The 20,917-nt window shown below is 33.3% G+C and overlaps 1 protein-coding gene across 3 annotated transcripts in view; it reads right to left on the bottom strand.

The window, feature by feature from the left end:
- LOC126761793 (protein phosphatase 1 regulatory subunit 3C-B) overlaps nt 1-20,675 on the bottom strand; it is a 31,721-nt gene extending 11,046 nt beyond the window's left edge. For 2 of the 3 annotated variants that reach the window (XM_050478187.1, XM_050478185.1), the window contains exons 1-3: nt 20,400-20,675; nt 15,861-16,282; nt 5,008-5,421 (exon numbers count right to left, since the gene is read on the bottom strand). In XM_050478187.1, coding sequence (XP_050334144.1) covers nt 5,008-5,421; nt 15,861-15,937 — 491 coding nt within the window. In that variant the 5' untranslated portion in view covers nt 15,938-16,282; nt 20,400-20,675. Of the gene's footprint in view, nt 1-5,007; nt 5,422-14,454; nt 15,383-15,860; nt 16,283-20,399 lie in introns of those variants that run through there. The other variant, XM_050478186.1, reaches the window with a different exon arrangement.
- Between the last annotated feature and the right edge of the window lie 242 nt (nt 20,676-20,917).

Raw genomic sequence — 20,917 nt, 5'->3', positions numbered from 1 at the left:
ATTTATGCCAAATGGCATCAACTATATGGTTTCCATAGTGATGCCGATATCGACATCGTTTCAACAATTTCTTCAGATATTATATCAAAACCCTGACAAATTTCGTAGCAGTGGTTTGATGAGAAAAATTGTTTAAGCAAAATTTCAGATCGATAACTAGTGACTAGTTCGCGTATTTAGAGGGTTTTCCGCAGCAGACAGCTCACGAAATAACACAAAATGTGTTCGTCGTCGATAAAACGGAAATGCGACAACATCGTCTCATGGCATGAAAAATCATTAATGTGAAAATAATTCTACGCAAATTGACGCAAATTGTGATTTATGCGCGGGCAGAAATTCGCTGAATTCAAACTCGCCACAGAGCAGGCAAATGCAAGAGAAATCCATTAATTTCAGAGTTTTATTAATAGCGCACCCATACACTGTACATAAATATATGTATATACATACATATGTATATGTGTGTGTTACTTTTTGAAACGCCATTTTTTATAGCATATGTAGTGCATATATACATACAAACATATGCGGTACGTGTTGCTTTCCAATAGCCTTCGGCCCAGTTTAAGCGCTGGCAGTAAAAATCCAGTTATCAGCACGCCACTTTTAAACTCAATAAATGATTACAATAATGATAACGACAATGCAATGTGCACAGCTATTTGGTGGGCAGCAGCATAAAGCTGCGATTACAGCAATTAAAATGCATTTACCTATTGTATGTCTGTCTGTGTATAAAATGCACGTTTTATAAGCGCCACTATCTCACTGCCTTGCTCATATATACATATGTATATGTATATGTATGTATGTATGTTTTGTAATTATTCGGGCAAGTCGTTGTTATGACTAGTCGTATGCGGGAAAAAACAATTTGTTTGACATTTAAAAAGCCGTTCATCATCGCGATTATTTTTACGCGCGCTGAGAGGGGCGTGCGGCAGCGGCGTTTGCACACGCGCAAGCACAAACACACATTGCAATGCTAAGTGGCAGTCGAATTGTAGGCCAAAGTTGATGCGATCAGCATAAATTATTCTTTGCTAGAAAGCTATTTTTAAATAACAATGTTAAAAAAATTAAAAAAACAAAATTAAAACTTAAAAAAAAAATATATAAAAATTAAAGTAAAATTAAAAAAAATATACACATGTTTATAAAATAAAACACAAAAAATTAAAAAAAATTAAAATTAAATAAAATAAAAATATTAAAAAAACATGAATAAAAATATTAAAGACAAATATTTCAAAAATATATTAAAAAAATAAAAGTATTGAAAAAATAAAAAAAAACACTTGCTTTCTCAACATTTTTTCATTTTCATTTTTAAAAATTAAAAGAAAATATTTAAAAAATGTAAAAAAATAAAATCAAAGCTTAAAACAATAACAAAAATAATATGAAACGATTTATAAAAAAATTAAAAGCAAAAATTTCAAAAACGAACATATGTACATACATATGTATATAAAAAATAGAAGTAAAAAATGCAATTTTTTTATATAAAGTTAAAAAAATTAAAAATTAAAAAAATAAAAAAAAATAAAAATCAAAAATTAAGAATATGTATAAAAAAGCACAAGAAAATTAAAAACATGAAAATCAAACCTTAAAACAAATATAAAAAGTTATTTAAAAAAACTAAAAAAATAAATAAAAAGATTAAAACAAAAATTTAAAAAAATATAGTAAAGAAAGGAAAAGTAAAAAAAAATTGAAAAAATTAAAAAAAACACTTGCCTTCTCAACATTTTTTCAGGGTGCGTTGCTGAATTTATGAAGATTAGGCAGTCTTTGCTAGAAAGCTATTTTTTATTACAATGTTAAAAAATGAAAAAAAAAACTAAAATCAAGTCTTAAAAATGTGAAAAAAATATTTGAAAATTTATAAAAAATATATAAAAAAATTAAAAATCAAAATTAAAAAAAATTTATAAAAAGCATAAGAAAATTAAAAACATGTGTATCAAAACTTAAAACAAATATAAAGAATTAAGTAAAAAACTAAAAATATCTAAAACCAACAAAACAATTAAAAAAATATAAAAAATAAAAAAAAAATTATAAAAAAGCATAAGAAAATTAAAAACATGAAAATCAAAATTTAAAACAGATATAAAAAATTATTAAAAAAACTAAAAATTAAAAAAAAATAGTAAAAGTTAAAACAAAAATTACAAAAAAACATAAAAAATTACAATATTAAAAAAAAAAGTAAATAAAAAAATTATAAACAAGAATTAAAAAATAAATGATATAAAAAATTAAAAAAAAACTAAAAAAAGTAAAGGAAAAATGAAAAACAAAAATTTAAAAAATGTATATAAAAAACTAAAATCAAAACTCAAAATATACATACATAAAAATATATAAATAAATTTAAAAAAAATACTTGCTCTCTTAACATTTTATCAGTGTTTGTTGCTAAATTTATGAAATCAAGGCAGAAACGATATCATATACTGGACTATATATTTATATCATCATATCACTATACTGGCTATATAAAAATATTTATTTCACTATAATCCAAATTTCCTTTATATACATATATAGTACATATGTATGTTTGTACATGCGCTTAAGTGTTTGCAGTCACTGTGCTTTATATGCGCCAACGTTAATCTGTGCAATTAATTGCCTTAAATGCATTTGAGCGAATGTTAATGCACGCGATCATTAACAAATCTTGTCATTGATATAAAAGCGACCGCAGTTTGGTGTGAATTCGATAATGAGTGAGACATACATACATATGAATTCGATAATAAGGGTAATTTACATACATGCATATATATAAAGTGCAAGTATAAAGTTGAATATTTTTATAACAAAAACATTTACGGAATGCACATAAGCACATATATATTATGAACATACACACTCATATCCAGGACAAGAATTATTTAATATTTTGTTTTAGTTTTAGCAAATAATTGCTGTATGACTGTTTAGCTTTAGGCTCATGGGTTATCTGAGCGACAAGTGCGTGATTGATAGCGATAATAGATAACTAAATGCATACAAAGGCGCATGCGATTTTTTTTAATAGACCACAAGAGGTCTCCTTGATGCTATACATATCTTTTTAAAAGAATTGTGGGTTATAAATACATATGTCGCTCTATAAATATATACTCTCTTATTCGAGCATAATTAAGAAAAATCGCCTTTTATTTGATCGTTCAGTTTGTATGACAGCTATATGTTGTAGTTAACCGATCTGAAAATATTTTTCCGGAGATTGTACCGTTACCTTAAAAAATAATTTATGTCGAATTTTATGAAGATTTCCCGTGATATAAAAAAGTTTTTTATATAAGGACTTGATTTTGATCAGTCAGTTTGTTTGGCGGCTATATGATTTATTGGTCCGATCTGAACAATTTCTTCGGAATTTATGCGGTTGCTTTGGATAATGATTCCTGTAAAATTTCTTCAAGATACCTTAACAAATAAAAAAGTTTCTATAGCATCAATTCGTATGGCAGCTATATAATATAGTGGGCCGACCTGAAATTTTTTTACTGAAGATTGTACCGTTACCTTAAAAAATAATTCATGCCAAATTTTAAGAAGATATCTCATCAAATAAAAAAATTTTCTATACAAGGATTTGATTTTGGACAATCGGTTAAGCGATATTTTGTAGAAGAAAAACAAAAACCAAAATTAAGTAACAATTTTCCAATACTCAACGCAATTTTCTCTTACTCTGTTCAATTTCCAAGAATTTCTATAGCAACTATTCATCAAAGTATGCAAGAGACAGACAACATTGGCGAGGAAGGTCGCACGAAAATTACAAACCAAAAATAGCAGCGAAACATCCGCCGCTTACAAACAAAGAAATTTACAAATACATAATAATACTAATAATAATAATAATAAAATCAGGCATTTTCACGAACACACATGCAACACATTCGAGAACAACAGTGCAACGCATTGACTCATCTCGAACGATTCCCGAACAATTTTGAAGGCAAGAGAAATTTATGAAAAATACTGAGCGCGACGCATGCCATACGAGTGAGTGAAAGCGGCCTTCTGCTTGTGGCCTACAAACGTCCATATTTTTTCCGACAAATTTCGCTATAAAAACAGCATTTTCCTCAATTTTCTTCCTATTTTGTTTAATAGCTTGTCATTGCGGCTGACAGCTGCTGACGGCAATGACGTTTCGCCGCTGACTAAATGCTGAAAGCCAACTTTCGAAATTTATAAATAAATACGAGTAAATGGCATGAAAGACAACTGAAACTGTGGCAGATTGCAGGCGCGTTGAAATAAATATTGCATGCGATTATTAAAGCCAAAAGGGCGAGACACATGTATGTACATGTGGCTGTGTGGCTATGAGTTATGGTGGCACATTTTGCAATGCTTTTCAGCGTTTGCGGGAAATGCAATAACGTCAGCCGACTGGTACGCCACCACTGTCGCCTATTTATAACGCTGGGCCACAAGCGTTGGCGTTTGCGTCAAACCAAACTAAGCAATTGCGGTAAGATGTGGCACAAACGCCACACGGCCGCGCGACACAGAGTCACCACGAGCGCCTATTGTGTAAAAATAGCGAAAATGATTTATATTAGACTAAGCGCACGACAAACGAAGATAACTACACACACACACATACACACAACTAAACATTTGCCGTATGCCATAGCGCCAAGCTGGTGTCACATTTCCGCTATTGCAGCGCCAAACCGCCGTTGCGCCACCGCACGCCTTGCAAAAAACGCGGCTAATGCACAGCGCTTGGCGTAGCACAAGGCACGACGGCAACCAAGTATGCGGCGTTACCATTAAATGGAACGTAATGCATACCACGGCGTATGAGTAACCGCCAAATAAAACTAATCGCTGCACACCGGCTATCATATCACATCGCACAGCAACAAAAAACTTTAATAAAAAATTTGCAACAACAATAACACAGCTACTGCACTTTGAGTTGTATCAAATGTGTACAGCAATATTTCTTGGTCCACTCACCTTTGTCCATTGCATTTGCAATTCGCGCATTCCGCCGCCGCGCCCGCCGCGTCGCTGTCGCGACTATCGCTGCTGCTGCTGCTGCTGTAGCTCGCTTGCGAACGGTGTAGGCAGGTTTTGCGGCTGAGGCAAGATTTCGGCTGTAAATTGATGGTGGGGGCGGAGAGCGTGCGCGGCAAGCCGCCAATGACGCGTCCCTCATGGCCTTTGCCGTAGCCAGCGGTGACGGTGGTGGGCAGACGCTGCGACTGCTGTTGATGTGTTGAGAACGGCGACTGTTGTGGCGTTGGCTGCTGCTGGTTCAGCTGATGGCTGGCGAAAGCGGCGGCCGCGCTATTGGCCATGGCCTTCGAGGCGAGTGTGATCACTTGGGGGCGACAATAGCGTGACGCTCTGTTTGTTTCGTCATTGTAACTGGAAGCAAGCGGAAAGGAGAAGCGACAATTAATACAAATACAAAAAAAATATATGTATATAGCATGGTGTTTTATACGCTGAGCGCTTTAATGAAAATATCGTAATATCGTAAATAACTTTGGCTAACATTTCACAAGCAATTTTATAAAATTTTACGAATTAACGACATATACATACTTATGTATCGTCACCTAAAATGTAAAATTACGTAACATCACTTTTCATAAGTTGAAAGGCTAAGGAAAAAAGATATAATAGAAACCACTCGTGTTGAAACATAATTTGAGTTTTCGTTATAAATTGGTTATATATATTATATATATTGGTTATACAGTGGTTATGTAATGGTTATATAATGGTTATATCTGACTACGGAAGCCGGGAATTTATTGCTACATATTGTAATATGATGTAGTGAATCGTAAGCAATAAAGCACTCAATTTCTATGTTTTTGATGATACGTTGTTTTGTATTTTAGGTGACGATATTATCTCAAAGGTTGAAAAGTAACCTTTAAAATGTACTATATAGAAGACCACAAGAAGTAGACAATTGTGCATGAAAATTTTTGGAATCGTTAACTTTTTACGCATTTGGCGCAATTTAGCCGCGTAGCTTGTCAAGAAACTGGGCGACTGTCGCTGGACTTCCGACAGCGCAGGCAGACATCAGCATTTGGGCTAGAAAAATTTGCAAAAACAAACAGACATAGCCATTTAAGCTACAAAAATTTACAAAAACAAACAGACATAGACATTTGAGCAAGAAAATTTTACAAAAACAAACACTGCGCAGAAAGTGATGCCGTCAAAATCGTTTGCATCAAAAAAAAAAAAACAAAAATAAAAATCTTCCAAAATCTAGAGTTTATCTTTGCTGTACTGTAGCTGCAAATATCTCTTTACCCTACACTCCACGGCATCAAAGCAGAATGCCTACATAAATTTGCTGCGCGTGTTGTCGTTAACCGATATAGCCCCCGCAACAAAATAAAAGCCGCCAACAATAACAAAGCCAGCGCTGAAATTTTTAAGATAAAAACTCGCAAAAACACATACACACATACATATGTACATATACATATACGCGTAATGAAGCAATAAAAGTAGCTTAGCAAAACAAATACAACAAAAATGTGTTAAAAAATGAAGGAAATGCGAAAAAAAGGAAAATAAGAAAGCATAATAAAAAATAAATCTTCGGGAGGCACGTAGTCCCCGAAAATAAATTAACCGGAGCGTAAACAACATTTCTGCTGCCTCAAGTAGCCTGTGACGTCGATAGCTGTCTGCAATAGCGCCTAGATTAACTCCACAACTATTGTGGCGGCGGGGAGCTTTAGGGAATGTGTTGTCGGCGCTGATAAACTAGCAACTAAATTACAATAAAAAAAGTTTGCGAAAAATTGTGTTAGTGTGTGTAATAGTAATAATAGTTGTTGCCCGACAGTGTATGGTGCGAACTTTAAATGGGCAAGAGATTGGCTGCGCGACAAGCAAACAAGAACTTAGCAAAATACTATTGCTATTTTTATGTGTTTAATTAAAAAATTATTGGTTGCGGCGACGCGTATTCAGCACAAGGATTTTGAAATGGAAATTTTTTAATTTTTATTACTTGTTGATTGTTTGGTTTTAAAAATATGAGCGAAAACAGAATGAGTATAATTTCATGACATACATATGTGCATACATATATCATATATTAATTAAATATTATTATATTTTTATGGCATAAAAGGATATAAAAAGAGCTTTATACTGATTTTTATCGATCAGTTTGTATGGCAGCTATGTGCTGTAGTGATCCGATTGGATATTATGGCAATGTTCAAGATAATAATCCGTGCCAAATTTTGTGACGTAATCTTTTCAAATAAAAAAGCTTTTCATACAAGCACTTAGGTTTGATCAGCTAGTTTGCATGGCAGCCATTTGCTATAGTGGTCCAAACTGAAAAATTTGCTGAGATACTAAAGCGTTGTCTTAAACAATAATTTGGGCCAAATTTCGTGACGATACCTTGTCAAATAAAAAAGTATTTCATACAAGGACTTGCGTTTGATCGGGCAGTTTGTATGGCAGCTATATGTTATAGTTCAACGATAAGAAAAATTTCTTCACATATTATAGCGTTGCTTTAAATAATAATTTGGGTCCAATTTCGTGACGATACCTTGTCAAATAAAAAAGTATTTCATACAAGGACTTGAGTTGGATCGTTTAGTCTGTATGATAGCTGTATGCTACGCGGTTAAGCTCGTCACGCTGATCATTTATATATGTACATATGTATATATGCTTTAGAGCATCTGCGACATTTGGTTTTCATTATTTTGTTAGTATCTCAATATATTATTAAGAAGTTGGTGTTTTTCAAAATTATGTAGCATACATTTAGGATGCTGGAGCATAAAACTTAAAAATGTATATGTTATGCTTTATTTTTGAATAACATTTACGTTAAAACTTTATGGAAAAATGATAACGAAAGCGAAAAATAAAAACAAAAACAAAATTTTGCTTATTATATTCAATGTCATACCGAAGGTAATTAATATAGTGGCACATAAATTATTTTTTTTTTTTTAATTTTTTCGGTTTTTTATATTGTTATTATTTTTATTCAGTTTATTATATTATTCATATTTTTTTTTTTGCTTTTTGTCAAATACATTGCGACATAACCTTCACTACTCAAACGTACTTCAGCTGTTTCTCGCTCGCTATTTACGTGTTAGGCCTGCCATTTTGAGTGCACTTGCAACTCACTTAAACAAATCGTGTATCTTATTCAATCGCACTTCATTTTGCCATTTGTATTTCACTTCCAATTGTTGAGAAATTGAGAAATTCTTTTAACAGACACTAATTGGCAAAAAATTGGCAAAAAACTCGAAAACCCATTTGTGTTCATGCGCTCTTTGTAACTGTTTATAAGCAATGTATCCGCCTTTTGTTTATCGTGCGAGTATTTATGCATTTGCATGAAGGTATGTGTGTGTGTGCGCAACTATAAATTTGTGGCTTAACTTTTACTAGACGCGCTCGTTTAAGCGCTTGTAGATAATTTGCCCGGCTATCTCACTTCGCTTGGGGTAAGCAAATGTTTGCACACAACTTCACTAAAGTTTATTTATTTATTAGCTTTTTCACTTATTTATTTTTGTATTTGATCAAGAAATGCGCGCAAACTTTGGTTTGACTTTAGTTGAGTTGATGAGCACGATCGGTAATCGGCATTGTTTAAAATTTGATTTTTCGGCTACTTAAATGTTTTTGTTTTAATTTTTTGTGGCTTAAATGTGTGTGCGTGTGTGTCTGTGTAAATAGTGTCAAGTGGCGACATTAAACAAAAAAATTATGGAAAATTGCTTAAAACAATAGATAAGGCTAAACAATTTCGGACTGTGGTTAGTTTCCATTGCTTTTGTTTGCACATAATTTTTATATATTAAATAGAAATAATAAAAATTAAAAAAAAAAAAAAAATTAACTTCGTTTGTAGCTTTAATACCGTTCACAGTTCAACTTTTTGTAGTACAATAGGATATGAAAACAGCTTCATCTTGAATTTGAATGGCTTCAGTTTGTATGACAGCCACATGCTATAGTGCAAAATTTCGTGACGATACTTTGATCTGAAAAAATTTCCATACTTACAGCTTGATCAGTCGGTTTGTATGGCAGTTATATGCTATAGTGATCCGATTTGAATAATTTCTTTGGAGATCGTAGCGATGCTTAAGAGAATAATATGTGCAAAATTTCGTCTAGATATATTTTTAAATAAAAAATATTTCCATATAAGGACTTCAATTTGGCCGGTTAGTTTGCATGACAGCCATGTGCTATACTAGTGCGATCTGAGAAATTTCTGAATATATTATAGCGTTGTCTTGAAAAATAGTCTCTACCAATTTTCGTAAAGATATCTTTTTAAATTAAAAAGTTTTGCGTACAAGGACTTGCGTTTGTTCGGTTAATTTGTATGACAGCCATATGCTATAGTGGTACGAATTGAAAAAATTTCTTCAAATATTGTCGCGTTGGCTTGGATAATAATCCATGCCAAGTTTTGTGTAGAGAGCTTGTCAATTAAAAACTTTTCTATATAAGGTCTTCAATTTAATATGCTTTTCAATAGCAATTGATGATTTTCGCCAGTTGGCAACGCGCATTCCAAAAATACTAGTCAATTGCCTTCTATTTGTTGTTATATAAATGTATGCCCTAATTGAAAAGCAAATAAATTAACTAAAGCTCAAGTGATGATTAGGCATTTTGCTAAAAAATAGAAATAGTAAAAAAAGTCCCTATTTGCTTATCTATATTTAATTTATATATTAACAAAAAAATTTGTTATCTATATTTTTTATAAATAAATTAATATTTCAATGTGTATAGAATTGCTTGCATATTTTTGATATTTTGCAATTAATTACTATTGATAACTGACTGTGAATTTTTGAAAATATTTGAAATTTTTATTGCTCCCTATGTGGCATACGTGCCTCTAATATTGACATTGATTTATCAGTTATATGCTAACACACGGACATACATAATTGAAGTTGCAGATTGTTAACTTTTTTATATTTTTTATAATTTTTCTTTATTTTTTTTTATTTTTATACAGTTCGATTTATGGAATTTCCGATTTGCACTGCAAATTTATTTGTCCGTCTTATCGATAAGTTATATTTAGCGTCATAATAATATAATAATAATAAATGCTTTAGATATAGTGTGCTATCAGCGCAAGTTGAGAGCATAATTAAGAAATAAATGCTTCGAACATAACTGATTAATTCATTTATATTAATTACTGAAAGCGCATAAGAGCGGGTGTGTATGTCTGAATGTGTGGATATCAGTATGTGTGTGAATATTGTTAGTCCTGTGGTGTTTTGTGGTATTCCCGACAGCTGGTTGGAAAATGTGGCTAGGTCAAATGAAGAACTTATTTGGAGCTTTGGTAGTAGTAACAGTAAAAAATGACATTAGACATAATGACAAAAATAATAGTTCTTAAACAATAATTTTTAATAAAAAAAATTTATAAAAAATATAATAACATTTTTAATAAAAAATGCATAAAAAAGTATATTAAAATTTTTAATATAAAATTTATAAAAAAAAAATATTAAAAAATTGTAAAAAAATATCTTACAATTTTTAATAAAAAAATAATAAAAATTTGATAAAAAATATATTAAAATTCTAAAAAAAATAATAATAAAAAAATTTTAAAAAAAATATATACTAAAATTTCCAAAAGAAAATATTTATTTGCGCACTCTTTTGTATGTCTACTCAAAGTCTTAACTGAAGCCAAGCTAACAACTTACTCTAAATTAAAGCTAAGCAACTACTTCAACGCATAGAAATGACTCAAATTCGTAGAACAAACTTTATAAAACCAAAAAATTGCCTTTATTTTACACAAAATATTATTCTATTTATGGAAAAAACCACTACTTTCCACTCAACTCTATACCCACAGCCAGCACGCACCGCCGTCATGTTTACGCCACCAACAATAAAGTTTTATGAGTCTATAGTTTTAGTGTGTTCAAAGTTTTATAGGAAATCCTTAGCAAAGTTTCTAAACATTGCCTGATTAACTGCCAGACTGCTGATAAGTTAGTGACTATTATTATTTAGCTTATTTAGCCCCGAGCCGTCACATTCTGCCGCTTAATCGGCGCAATTCCAATTGAATTACGAAAACAGCGCGCGATGAGTAGCGCACTTTAGCTTTATCAGATACAATCTGCAAGGCACGAGTGCTCACGCAATTTGTTTGCCTATTGTTAAGCACAAGCAACTAAAAATTAAATAAAAAACACAAATGTACAATTGCAAATGAAAGTGAAATGATAAGTTTGATTGAATAAAGCAGAGACAGATAGGAGTGGAGTCCCATAAGCATATTTAGGTGCTATGTAGGCAGTTAAGCACGCATTGTGAGATACTTGTATGAAGCAGTCGAAGATATGCGTTTAGAAAACTGCAAATAACAACAACAACTTTAGAAATGTGGATATGTGTAAGTAAGACTTAGATTTTGAGTGTTCAGTTTGTATGGCAGCTATGTATGTATATGCTATAGTGGTCCGATTTGAAAAATTTCTTCAGATATGATAGCATTGTTTGGTACAATGATTTATGCAAAGTTTCTTGTGTATACCTGCTCAAATAAAAAAGTTTTTCATACAAGATCTCGAATTCGATCCTTCGGTTTTTATGACACCTATTCCCACTTATCAAAGCAGCTACTTGGCTAGAAAAGTACGCGCAACCCGCACTAAATTATCATATTGACTCACTCACGCGTTTTTTTATTACTGCAAACATACATACATACCAACATATACGACAATATCTGTGCACAATTGCACTTTCGCACACGCTGACTTCCCCCAACTATATCAACACTATCAACGATTTATATGTGACATCACATATGGCGCCTCATTTTTTATGTATTGCTAAAACAGGCAAGCCGGCGACTAGATTGGCAAGTGTTAGTGGCTAGCAGCCGGCTTGAGGCGGTCAGTAAGCCCGGCCGAGCAATCAGACTATTAGCACGCAACAGCCGCGTGTCTTATCTATAACTATGTGTACATTGCAGTTACATATAACTACATACCTACATATGTCCATATGTGCTACGAGTGTTTACTGTCTCGTCGCGCGGCGGCTGCGCGAGTTCAAGTGGTTGAGTTTATTAAATAGTGATTATGTGCTTATAAGTTTTGGGCTTACAAGTTTGAAATTGCCATGATCTCTTTTCGAGGTAATTTGTATAAAAAGTAGTGCGTTCCGATTAAGCTTGTAGCGTTTCCCCGTTTTTTGCTTTGTTTTGATTATATTTTTACTTATATTATAAGCATATAGTATGTGCTTGTCAAGCGATGTTTAGCTGGATTAGAACACATTAAAATAAAATACAAATTTCATAAGCCGATTTGGCTTGGCAACACGCGCAAATGCATGTTATTATTTGTTTACGGTACTTTTTCATTGAATTCGTTAATAATATTGAAAACACGACAGATTAAAGCATTAAATTGTACGAAATTTCGCATTAACCCTAAAAGTCTAACTGAAAGCAGACTATTAGGTGACAGCGGAAATTTTAAAGCTGTTTGGATTAGGTGTTAAACAAGCTGATAACACGACTAACAGATCTTTTGATCTTATATGGTATTTTCCATAGCTTTAGATGCTATCAGCCGATCGATCAGGCAAATGAGCGCATATATACTAAGTGTATATGTATGTATGTATGTAAATTGTCACCTTAAAAGCAAAATTACGTAACATCACTTTTCAAAAGTTTACAAGGGAGGGAAAGCGTTATAATAAAAATCACTCAAATTGGTACAAAATTTGAGTTTTGGTTATAAAATGGTTATATACTGGTTATATATGGGTTATATATTGGTTATATCTGACAATGGTAGGCCAAAATTTTATGCTACATACATATACATAAGTTTACTGGCGAAGGAAAAACGTTATAATAGAAACCGCTCATATAGGAACAAAATGAGTATTTTGGTTATAAAATGGCTATATATTGGTTATATCTGACAGCGGTTCGATTTTTTTGAGGATACGTAATTTTGTATTTCAAGTGAATATGTATTGCCCAATAATTATAATAGACTTATACTGTGTAATGACTGCTACGCCTAAAATGCTTAATGATTGTCAAGGTTTTTGGCATAAAAGCGATCAGTGATCTCTGACAAAAGATCATTTTATGTTTACAAGCTTTCCAACAAAAAAAGTCTTCACTTTCTGCTCTTCATTATTAGTACAAGCAATGTATCAGCACTGTCGAGGCCATTTTAAAACTTTTACCGGGGGCTTGTCTCTTTAGCCAAGGCCAAAAGATTGTCACATAACACGAAAGTGTCTACATTAGAGCGGGTCGAATTTTCTTTTATAAAATCGTGTATGCTGAAAATGTTTTACGAATCATACTGAACTAGTTTGACTAAGAGACTAAGCGTCTAAAATCGGTCTCCAGCCAGCAATTTTTAAGACGAACTTTGAAAAGGTCGGAAAAATCGTTTGTATGAAAGAAATGTGATATAGTTGTCCAAACTGACTGATTCCGACAAATGATCAATAGCATATCAAAATACAGCTACATACGTATAAAATTTCAAACGGATATCTCAAAAACTGACTAACAAAATTTTATTATCTCTAAAAAACTTCGCCTTCAAAATCGATGCCGCGAAAAGGGTTTTAGACCCATAGTCGCTTAGGCAAAATTCTTCAGCATGATCCGTAGCACATTTCACGCATAGGCGATTCTTCCGATCTCGATTTTTTTGGTTCCCTGCAAATCGACCCGCTCTAGTATACACATCTATGCTAGGATCAATTATGTTGACGATATTTTTTATAAATATCTGCCACTTGCCGCCCATAACTTTGCTCTTGAAAGCTTGCTGGCTTCGCTAATGGCATTCACAAGTGTCAAGAGCAGCTGCTAAGTCAACATGAGCCAAAAAAAAGCAGAAGAACCAATAAAAAAAAGCATTGGAGCAAATACTTATGCGTCGACGCCTTGCGGTTGACAAATTTGCAAAAAATTTATTTAAAAAATTGCAAACTATTTTTAGATTAAGAAACTTTGCGAAGGCGCTTTGTGTGCACGCCGCCAAACAAATAAATCCATTTGGAATCCAAAACAGTGCGCGTTAGCGCTGATTGCGTGTGGTACATGCGCTTGGCAACAGGTTGAATCTGCGCATACTTCGATGGACGATTGTTTATGCTTTATTTAAATCTATTTCACTGCTAATGCTAGTGCTGAATCAGCATGTTGTTTGATAGGCGTTTAGAACATATACTTGTCCACGCGCTGGCACGATCAATGAAGATCGCTGTTTGTTTAAGGATTTAGTCATTATTGAAATCAATGCGACAATACTTTTGATGACACACACGGGTACTTATTGCTAGGTAGTTTTTTGTGGCATTTAAAATTAAACGAAAATATACCTATGCATCTGTGTGGGCGTATTGATCCTCAGATCACTCTTCAAGTTAATGTGACGCATTTGTGCGTAATCGAATAGTTATATTTAACTGTTATTTGCAGCTTAAGTAAACCACTTGCGCTTAAAACAACTGCATTTGAACGAATTTCAACGAATTATATAGAAATTCGCGAACAACTTTTGCACGATCACTTTTGTTTATCGCGAAAATTTTGGTTGTTACTAAAAATATTAGCAAATTGTCATACAAATGTGCAAGCTGACTTCAAGCAACACTATGTATAACTAGTTGGATATTCATATAAACGCATGCTATTGAAATTCGCAAAAAACTTTTGCACGATCACTTTTGTTTATCGCGAAAATTTTGGTTATTACTAAAAATATTAGCAAATTGTCATACAAAAGTGTTATCTGACTTCAAACGACATTATTAATAACCAACTGTCTGTTCATTTAAATGTATTCTATTGAAATTCGCGAAAAACTTTTGCACGATCACTTTTGTTTATCGCGTAATTTTTGCTTATTAAAAATATTAGCAAATTTTCACACAAAATTTCAGTTCGACTTCAAGAAACAAGTTAGCTATCATTTACTACTGAAATTCGCGAAAAACCTTTGCACGATCACTTTTGTAAATCGCGAAAACTTTTGGTTTCACTGAAGATATTGGTATCTTTTCATACAAAAGTGCAAGCTGGCTCCAGGAAAAACGTTAATTATCTGCTTATTTCATATTAAGCGCATGTTAGAGGTTCACTTTTAAGCGCGATCACTCCTCATATTATCAAATCTTATGCATAATGTCTCAAATTAATTGTGGAAAACATTTCTTAAGCACTTTATAGCCCACTTGCTTTTAAGGTAACTGCATTTAAACGAATTATAATGAATTATATGGAAATTTTCGAACATTTTTTGCACGATCACTTTTGTAAAACTTGAAATTTTTGCTATTACTAAAAATATTAGTTCAAGTGATACCATAACCAGTAACCGCCAGATAATTTAAACGTATTTAATTTAAATTCGCGAAAACTTTTCGCGCGATCACTTTTCTAGAACTTGAAACTTTTGGTTTTACCAAAAAATGTTACTAAATTTTCATACATAAGTTCAGTACAACTTCAAGTGATATTGTAACTATCAGCATATTTCAGTTTAAGCGCATATTAGGTGTTCACGTTCAAGCACGACCACTTTGCTTGCTCTAAAAACGTATTTACATCATTTCGTATTCATTCAAAACACTTTTCTCAAACATTGTAGCGGAAACTACTACTCAATACTGCGCCTTTCACTAAATTTAGCACAGGCAATCATCAATCCTGTCTTAAAACAACTTTCTTCCTACACAAATTCGCATGTAATAATTTTCGTAACGTTCGCACTACGATCACTCACCGATGATTGTTCATGTAGTCCGATAGGAAACTGACTGGTGGACTATGGCTGAAGATGGGTGGACTGTGTGAAATCATTTTCTCGGCTGCTGCTTTAATTACAATTGCTGCCTTATTGGCCGTTACTATTGCTGTTGCTGTGTTATAGGTGGTTGTTGTTGTACGCTGCAGTCTATTATTGGCTGTCTGCTGTTGTGATTAGCGGCGCACGCTGATAGGCAACGACTCCGGCAAACGCTGTTGATGCTGATGCTGAAGCGTGCTGCTGCTTTCTTTATGCTCGTATGCTTCGTCAGCTGTTGTGATAGTGCGGTTAGTTCGGGTCTTACCTTACTATCAGTAGTTATTATCGCTACAGAAATTGTTTGTGCGTTGATTGCTGGAATACTAGTGCTGATATGTGTTTGTGTGTGTGTGTGTGCGCTGCAAGTAGAAAGAAAAAAAGAGAAGCATGAGTTTCACAAGTGATCTTGGCAACGATCGTACATACATATGTACATACATACAGACATGTATACATACATACATATGATAATAACTACTAAATGCAGTCGCTTATCAGTGTTTTTCTATTCTATACAAGCTAATCTATTATGAGGAATGCAATTACTGGCGAAAATAGCCACACTTAAGTGACATGAAACAACGAAATTCAAAGCGTTTCAAAACAAATAGTATTTTCGTAACGATTTACTAGCTTTTAGGCTTAATTAAGATGACTATGTATATAATTTTAACAACAATTTATATGAAGTAGCGGTTTATGGTATGACTGGGCAAGTCTTGCTGCATGTAATTGGCGTAACTCTTGCCACAACAGGTTCAGTTGACTTTGCCGCTTTTGGCGCGGCTTAATTGGCGTGAATTTCGCTTTTATTTTCCGGCTGCTTGAGTTTAATTAGCAATATTTAGTTTGCTGTGTGATTCACTAAAGCATTTCGAGTGTGTCCAGTGACTCTTCAACTTGCTTATCACTCGTGCGCTGGCGTTGCGATCTTCATCTTCAAACTCGATTAGGTGTGAGCGATAGCAAAAGCTGTGCTAGTATGATTTTTTGTGATTATTTCTTAGTTATTTCTTCAATGCATACATAACTTTCGGGTATAAAGCACATTTAGTTGCATAGTGATCGTGTCACTAATCTTAAAAGACTAAACAGGATAACTTTTAAGATTAGTGAAATATCACTATGCAACTAAGTATGCTTAATTTGCGATTTTTTGAATTAACTTCTAGAAAAACTAGCGTTTGTTAATGAAGTTTTGGAATTTTCAAATTAATTTCTATGAAGTCTAATATTATTTTTTTATAAAGTTTTTGGCATTATAGAAAGTAAAAATTACTACCGCTATCATTTAATATTTTTTTTTTTCTGAATTGTTTTCTCTAAGCTATAATTTGTTTTATTTATATAAAGGTATACATATGCATTTCTTACACTTCGAAAGCTCTTAAGGATAGTATAATTAAACAGCGATTCGTGATCATTACTGACATGATCACTTAAAACTTAAGGCATATTTAAATAACTTGCTACTAATATTTAACATAGCTTTTAAAAGCGATTCCATAAAAAATCGTAGTTCTGAGACTAAATAATTAATTTACAAGAAAAAACGTTAATTTCGGTTCTACAAAAGCCATAATGCTCTTCAAAAATAAAAAAGTTTCAATACAAGCATTAAATTTTGAACTTTTCCATACAACGTCTTGGGAAATATTCTTGTCAAATTTTGAAGATATCTTGTCTATTCCATACAACGACTTAATTTTGATTGGCAGCTGTATAATATAGTTGTTCGATCTGAAAAATTTTTCGGAGATTGTACTATTATATTTGGTCAATAATCTATGCCAAATTTAGTGAAGATATATTTTCAAACAAAGAACTTTTCCATACAAGAACTCTATTTAGATCGTTCAGTTTGTTTGACAGCTATAAGCTATGATGGCCCGATCTGAAAAATTTTCTCGAAAATTATACTGTTGCATTGGATAAATATCCGTGTTAAATTTTGTAGAGATACCTCGTCATATAGAAAAGTTTTCGATACAAGCCAAGTCCTTGATCTTATTGAACGTTCAGTTTGTTTGGTCCTTCATCGGCAATTCCGAAAAATGAGTATTACGTACTTTGTGACAAACTTAATATAAGCAGTTCAGCGTATAAATACAACCAATCGCCGTGCGCTCATTAAGCTTTAAACTTTAAATTAAAACTTCGCCTTTAACTGCTGCTCGTTATGCTTAACCAATCAATTTACTATATAAGTATGATTATTCAATTATCTTTGCTTTATCATCACCATAACGTTTAACTTCGAAAATTTTCTAATTAATGCGCGTTCGCTGCTGATCATCGCCTATCATACATTTTTATATATATTTCCTACCAAGTGATTGTTAATAGCGATTTCCGCTGGCAATCAATTTTCTAGTTTATTACTCGCTCATATTTAAGTGGTGATTTGTAGCGCATTCGCGTGGCTTTACATGATCTTTGATTTGCACATAAAGCACTCAATGGCTTGGCGAAATTTCATTTAATATACAAATTGATCGTTCACCTGTCCAATCGCGCACTTAGACCAAATAAGCAGTTATTCAGCAAGCTGAGTACGAATTGTTGTTGTTTTTGGTGCATTGAATAAGCGTTCGTTGGCGTGCTGCAGCGCTAAGGTCGCTGGCGTTACGCTTTATAGTTTTGTTGGCGCCGGTTGGTTTGGCGTGAGTGTGTGTGTAATGGGTTCGCGTCGGAGTGCGGAATCGGAGTGCGAATCCAAAACATATGTTTATAAATACATACTTATGTACATATGTACTTGTGTGCCAGCGGCGTTGTACGATAATGCTGCAGGTTTGACGTTTTATGCTTGTTATGATAAATATTTTTGTGCGGTTTTGTCCCACACACACATACTTACATATTCATACATGTGTGTATACGTACATACATATGTGTGCTCTTTCATCAGCTGTTTGAAAGTGGCTTAATTATGTTTACTTGTAGCCGCTCAGCTGTCTCTGCCTCCGCTGTCAAAGCTCCCAGCCTGTAATGGGCGTTTGCCATTCGAAAGCATTGAGCGCGTGTGGGCTATTTATAGTTGAGATGAATGTGCTTGCGAATTTCAAGTGTTTGTTTGCGCATATTTTAATTTGTTGCTACTTTTCCTGGTGCTTTTTTTCAATTGCTTGCCTTGGAGTACATGTGTAGTACAGCTGGTGCCTTGGAGCCCATAAAACGTATGTAAACACAGGGTGTGTGGGTTAGGGTTCTTGCGTTGCTTTAATAGTAATGCGTTTTGTATTAGTCAGCCGCGCACTGGTCGCTCTAAATCATATGTTGTGTTCGCAGTATTTTATAGGCGGGCATTAGTCATGCGATCGCAGTGATAACACAATTTTTTGTATTGTTCGAGGTTCTTGAGTGTTTTGGGATTTTTAACAGAAAATAACGCTTTTTTATTGATTAATTGCAAATATTTTTCGTATTTTTGGAGGTTCTTGAGTGTTTTGGGATTTTCGGAAGAAAAAAATATTTTTCGAATCTTTCGAGCGTTTGGCGATTTTTGAAAGAAAAAAATTATGTTTCGTATTTTTTCGAAGTTCTCGAGTATTTTGGGATTTTTGAAAGAAAAAAATATTTTAAAAAATTTTGAAATTTTTGAAAGAAAAAACTTTTTTGTTATTGAATAATTGCAAATATATTTTTGTATTTTTCGTGGTTCCTGAGTCTTTAGCGACTTTTTTTGTTATTGATTAATGCAAATATTTTTCGTATATTTTCGAGGTTCTTCAATGTTTGACGCATTATTTTAACACTCTTAACATTATCATATATTAATTTGTAGTTTTTTATTATTATTACAGAATTGTCTTTTAACTATTTCCGTCGCATTTTTTTAACTTTTTGCTTGCCTCATCACTGTCACCATAGCTTAAAAGTTCTAATATACTTTTAACTTCAAAAAAAATATGTACATATGTATGTCCAATATCTCACTCATAAATTCATAAATTAACGCAGGCGATATTTCTTGCATTTTCTATGTCACACGAGCGGCTAGCCCACGCTAATAATTATAGTTTTTCGCTTTGACGATTTTTTTAATAATATTTATATGCTGCTAGCGCCAAAAGGATATTATTATGTATCAATATATACATATATGTTTTTGTGTATATAAAATGAATTATGTGCGCCCCAAATCTGGCACAAGCCACATTTTGTTGCTGTAATCTTTGGCGATCACGCTGACGCGTCATGCTCGTAACTAAACGAAAAGCTAATTAAGCAACGCGTTTCGTGTCGCTTACGTCGCGTATAAGACGAAAAAAGCTTAAAAAAATAGCATAAAATAAACTAAAGGCAAATTTCAGTTTGTAAGTGCTGCAGCCTGCCGCCTGTTTGCATATATTTTTGGTATACTTTACAGCACAGCTCGTGCAGGATCTGTGCGTTTTTCATACTTAAGACACTCTGTGTTTCGTAAAATTTAATTTTCTCTACGTTTGCTTGCTGGCCTTTCACCACACGTACCGTATTTTATGCAATTGCGTTGTGTACTTTCTTCTATTATGTTGCTTGTGCGTTAAATTAATTTCAATTATTTTTGTTTGATTTTATTATATATTTTATTGGCGATCGTTGCCGTTCGTGGGCTGGACGAATTTCTTGTTTGTTTTGATTTTGTAAACCGTGCGCGTTCACTGCACCAGCGTGTGTACGTTCGCTTCGGTGTGGAGCAGACGAATGTCGAGCTGTTTTGCCGGTGGCTCGCCAACAAAACTCAACTAAACGCTGAAAATCGACTCGATCGACTAAACAAACCAACAGAGCAGGCCAACAAACAACCGATGCGGCCGTATCACCGCGCGACCGAGCACGAATCGTTTTCTCGCGCTTATGTGTGTTGTTGTTTTAGTGTTGACTCTCATATGCCGTGTGCTGCATATCTCACTCATATTGGCTTAGCTCACTTTTTGTTGTTTTCATGCGAATACTCCTAGTAGCATAAAGAGCAGCTGCCAGCAGCTCTCAACCTGATTCGATGGGAG

Source organism: Bactrocera neohumeralis, chromosome 6 (genome assembly GCF_024586455.1).
Source record: "Bactrocera neohumeralis isolate Rockhampton chromosome 6, APGP_CSIRO_Bneo_wtdbg2-racon-allhic-juicebox.fasta_v2, whole genome shotgun sequence".
NCBI classification, from domain to species: domain Eukaryota; kingdom Metazoa; phylum Arthropoda; class Insecta; order Diptera; family Tephritidae; genus Bactrocera; species Bactrocera neohumeralis.
Note: the sequence above shows the minus strand (reverse complement) of the source record. Positions and strands in the feature narration are given on the sequence as shown.